The sequence below is a fragment of the Herpailurus yagouaroundi genome, unplaced genomic scaffold (genome assembly GCF_014898765.1).
Source record: "Herpailurus yagouaroundi ecotype Mexico unplaced genomic scaffold, PumYag 315, whole genome shotgun sequence".
NCBI classification, from domain to species: Eukaryota; Metazoa; Chordata; class Mammalia; order Carnivora; family Felidae; genus Herpailurus; species Herpailurus yagouaroundi.
This window is the reverse complement of record NW_024412532.1, coordinates 281,795-286,702: the sequence shown is the minus strand read 5'-3', so window position 1 is coordinate 286,702 and position 4,908 is coordinate 281,795. Positions and strand designations below refer to the sequence as shown.

Here is a 4,908-nt window from a genome sequence, read left to right as displayed (position 1 = left end):
GTCAGTGTTTTACCTCAAAACTGGACATATGGTAGCCTTCAATAGGAATATTAGTTATACTATGTGTGTATATTAGCTGAACAGATAAATTAACATGATATTTTAAAAACACCTGTTGGCTCTTACTAAAGATTTCTTCTTAAAACCAGATTTAATGAAAGCTTAAATCTGTTTTAAAATAATAATTTTTGGTAAATTCCTTTTTTATTGTTTTGTTTTTGCTCTTTTAGGTATCACCAGGTAAAGCCAATGTTTGAAACAAATTACTCTGAAGTGTCTCAATTTGTGTTGCTGGGACTTTCTACCTATAGACAAGTGCAGCATTTTCTCCTTGCTTTCTCTACCGTGTTTTATGTAGCAATTGTTTTGGGAAACCTTTTTGTTGTGTTTACAGTGACTTTTGACCCATATTTACATTGCCCCATGTACTTCCTTTTAGCCAATCTCTCATTCATTGATTTGTGCCTTTCTACCTTAACAGTTCCTAAGATGATTCATAACCTATGCTCTGGGCACAAAACCATATCCTTTCAGGGCTGTGTCATCCAGATATTTGCCCTTCATGTCCTGGGTGGATCCGAGATGGTTCTGCTCATCGCCATGGCCTTGGACAGATATGTGGCCATATGCAAGCCCCTCCACTACCTGACTATCATGAGCCCACAGATGTGCATTTTGCTTCTGTCCGGTGCTTGGGTTATTGGCCTCATTCATGCAGTGGTCCAGTTAGCTTTTGTTGTCCATTTGCCTTTTTGTGGTCCTAATGAGATAGATAGCTTTTACTGTGACCTTCCTTGGTTTATCAAACTTGCCTGCACAGACACCTACAGAATGGAATTCATGGTTACTGCCAACAGTGGGTTCATTTCCATGGGCACCTTCTTCTTCTTGCTCATCTCCTATATCTTCATCCTGGTCACTGTATGGAAACGTTCCTCGGGTGGTTTGTCTAAAGCCTTTTCTACTCTGTCAGCTCATATCACTGTGGTGGTTTTGTTCTTCGGACCGTGCATCTTTGTTTATGTGTGGCCATTTCCCACAGTGCCAGTGGATAAGTTTCTTGCCATTTTGGACTTTATGATCACACCCATTCTGAATCCCATTATCTACACATTGAGGAACAAGGACATGAAGATGGCAATGAAAAGACTGAGTAGTCAATTCCTGAGTTTGAGAATGATCTCCTAAATAACTCATGGGGAAACAAGTGGTGCCTTCTGCAAGCAATACTGTGTGGATAAGTGTTGAAGGGTTATATACTATCTTAAGACAATTTATTTTCCAGTAGAACAAAAATCTCAGATAGTTTATTCCATGTTAATGGTCAGTGGTGTGATTATATGCATATTTATTTATCTAAGACCATTTTGCCTATTTTAAAATTTTAAAATACTGAAAACCTGCATTTTGTGTGGCTCATGAATTTGAAGTCACCGTGCTGTATTTGCAGAGCAATGGTGTAAACAAAGTTTTCTGTGTTACTGGATTGGAATATATTCTCATGTAGACAGAATGACTGATTCTTACAACTTTTTTTTTTTTTGGGGGTGAACAAAGCATTTAAGTTGGTTCAGGTGTGCTGCTACTTTTTTCTTTTCTTTGTTACTTATGTTAACAGATATACTCCATTACATGAATATAATTTTTGTCATAGATTATATATTGTCTGATATTCACATAAGCAGAAAACAACAAAGTGGGCAAACAACAACAACAACAAAAAACAAACAGCTCTTAGTATTTGAGATCATATTAAGATCTGGTTTCCAAGTGGGCAAAGTTATAACTTATTCCTCTCAACTCTGCTTTTAACTATTCCCTTTAAATGTGTACTGGTGTTAGAAAGATGTGAATTAAAAAATAACATACATTAAAGAGAATAGAACTAGGATGGGGTTTAGAAAATGTAAAAGACAAGGAACTCCTATGTAGTATTGCCACATATCTTTATGTAGCATGGATACAATGCAATACTGAATACCACTCCATGTTCAGGCATTAAGCCTGTGCTGTTTAGACTTACAGGCCTGACAGTTCACCACCCCACGAAGCAAAACGATGTGTTTTGAAAATGCTTACGTGTTGAAATTTTGTTTCATTTTGTTTTTAAAGTTTATTTATTTTGAAAGAGAGAGAAGGAGGAGCAGAGAGGGAGGGAGAGACAGAATCCCAAGCAGGCTCTGCATTGTTAGCACAGAGCCTGATCCTGCAGATAATGAGATCCTGACCTTAGTGGAAACCAAGAGTGGGATGCTTAATTGACTGAGCCACCCAGGCACCCCTGACATTTTATACTGATATTGAGATGGAATTTGCTTCCTTATGTATTTCATATTGTATTTCTTATTTGTAATCTAGAATTGTGCCTAATTAAATATCTTCCATAATGTCTCCTTCTTTTATGTCTGAAAATAAAAATGGCAATATAATATCTTCTACTGTTAAGATAAACATTCCTTCTGAGGCTACACATCTTAAGTCTTTTTAAGCAAAATTCCTCATTTAGAAATTTTCATGAAGGGTATGTATATATGTATGTATATATGTATTTATGAGGCAGCCTGAAATGTCAACTTAATTTTCTGTTAAAATTTATTTCTTTTGGAATCTGGGCATAAGCTGGTACTGATTCTAGCCACAAAACAGAGAAAAATTTTATGATAATATTCTATCATAAATGAAATGTCATTAAACCTGTAACACAAGATATATAAGAACATTTGGATCAGAAATTCAAAATCTGTAACTGAAAATGAATAATTTGTAAATAAAGAGTAAGAGCCAACTTATACTCAGAACAAAATTTGAACAGGACAAGATCATTTCAGAAATGAGAAATAAAGTACTAGGTACTCAAAAGAGACCAGAATGGCCAAAATTACAATGAAGGATACAGGAAACAAAGATGAAAAGAACCAAGAAAATAAAACCCAGTTAAAGACAAAAGTAAAAAATTTTCAGAGAGAAAGTTGTATAGAAGTAGGCAAATGATATTCAATATTTGTATAATTTGAAAATGAGACAATATAATAGAATTAACATTTCATACTCTTATTAATGTGTCAGAAATAAAAGACCGGAATCTGTATAATGAAATACTTTATAGTCATCTTGGGAAATCTGATCCAAGATGGTCAATTTCAAGATGTATACTAATAAAATTATTGCTATTTAAAGTATTGTATCTTCTGAGCCTCCTTTCAAAGTAACTGAAGTAACCTAAATAGGACAGAAAATCAGGTTGGCGGCAATGTATAGTTGCCCTTAAGGTATAGTTAGTCCATCCTTCAAATCTATCAGTATTAAAGAAAATGATGTTAAGAAAGTAACATTTTGTACAATGTTGGATGTAGCCAAACAACAAAATAGGACAGATTTATTGACAGTCGTTGATAAACAGTCTAAGACAGGTCAAGTGGGAAATACAATAATTGAAAATTAAAATTACCAGAAATATGATCACACTAAGCTAGATGTTTTGGGTCTGTGGATATATATCAGATTTTTTAACCTAATTATAATGAATACACTTTTCAGGTGTACATGTAACATGTAACTGGATATACCAGTGAATGGTTATTTAATGTCTAGTTCCTTCACTAAGGAGTATACTTCCTGAAGGCAGGTGAAAGTTTTATGCCAGAACTTGACACAGTATCTGGTGTTTATTGGGTATTTTCAGTAGGTGGTCAGGGATGGAATGAATGAATTCTTAAAACAGCTTGTTCCTGGTAATGAAGATTGTTTCCAATTGCCCACATTTGGAAACCAATTGAGATTTTCTTTCAACATTTCTAACATACTATATTTCAGGTTTTTTTCTTTCATGTGAACATCCATGAATAGAGGAAATTAATTTGTGGTGAATGAATTTACATTCCGGACCTTTTATAACTTTTGGCCAATGCAACACTTCCTATTTTTCATTTCCTAAATCATGTTCATCACCCAAAATAAACCCCATACCAGTTAGTAGTCAGTTCCAATTCCCTTCTCATCACATTTCCCGGCAACCATGAAACCACTTTTTGTCTCTATGGATATGACTATTTTGGACATTTTATATAAATGGAATTTTATGTGTTTGTGTGTGTGTCTGGCTTCTTTCTCTGGGCATAATGTTCTGAAGGTTCATCTATATTGTAGCATGTATCAGAATTTCATTCATTTCAATGGCTGAATAATATTCCATTGTATGACCATACCACACTTTGCTTTTCCACTCATATGTTGACAAATATTTGGATTGTCTCTACCTTTGGCTATTGTGAGTACTGTTCTACAAACATTTGTGCTATTTTTTTGTTTGCTTGTTTGAACACCTGTTTTCAATTATTTTGAGTGGAATTGCTGTCATATAGTAACTTTATGTTTAGCATTTTGAAGAACTGTTAAACTTTTCCACAGTGGCTGCACCATTTCACAATCACATCAGCAGTGTATGAACATCCTAATTTCCCCATATCCTCAGCAACACTTGTTATTTTATTTTATTATTTTTTATTATGGCCAATCTAATGCATATGAAGTAGGATCACGTTGTGGTTTTGATTTGCATTCCTCTAGGTGTTGAGCACCTTTTCATGTGGTTCCTGGTTAGCCACTTGTTCATCTTCTTGAGAGAAATGTCATCTCATATCTTTTGTCGTTTGTGTTTTTTTTCCCTTGTGTTACATTTATTTCCCAAGCTTCTTTTTTTTTTTTTTAATTTACGTCCAAATTAGTTTTGTCGTTTGTGTTTTTATTATTGAGTTTTAAGAGTTCTTTATATTTAGACCTGTATTCGCTTTCTAGGGCTGTCATAACAAATTAACAGTCTTGGTGGTTTAAAACAGAAATTTGGTCTCTGCAATTTTGGAGGCTAGAAATCTGAAATCAATCTGTTGGCAGGGCGATGTTTCCTCCAAG

The 4,908-nt window shown here is 34.5% G+C and overlaps 1 protein-coding gene across 1 annotated transcript; it reads left to right on the top strand.

Moving 5' to 3' along the window:
• The first annotated feature begins 249 nt into the window (after window positions 1-249).
• Window positions 250-1,188, top strand: LOC121021750 (olfactory receptor 4F6-like). Its single transcript, XM_040462381.1, has one exon. It carries the CDS (start codon window positions 250-252, stop codon window positions 1,186-1,188), a length of 939 nt encoding a protein of 312 aa, XP_040318315.1.
• The last annotated feature ends 3,720 nt before the right edge of the window (window positions 1,189-4,908 follow it).

What these genes read in the sequence shown, in the direction of transcription:
- LOC121021750 (XM_040462381.1), top strand. Translation starts at nt 250, where the DNA reads ATGTTTGAAACAAATTACTCTGAAGTGTCTCAATTTGTGTTGCTGGGA.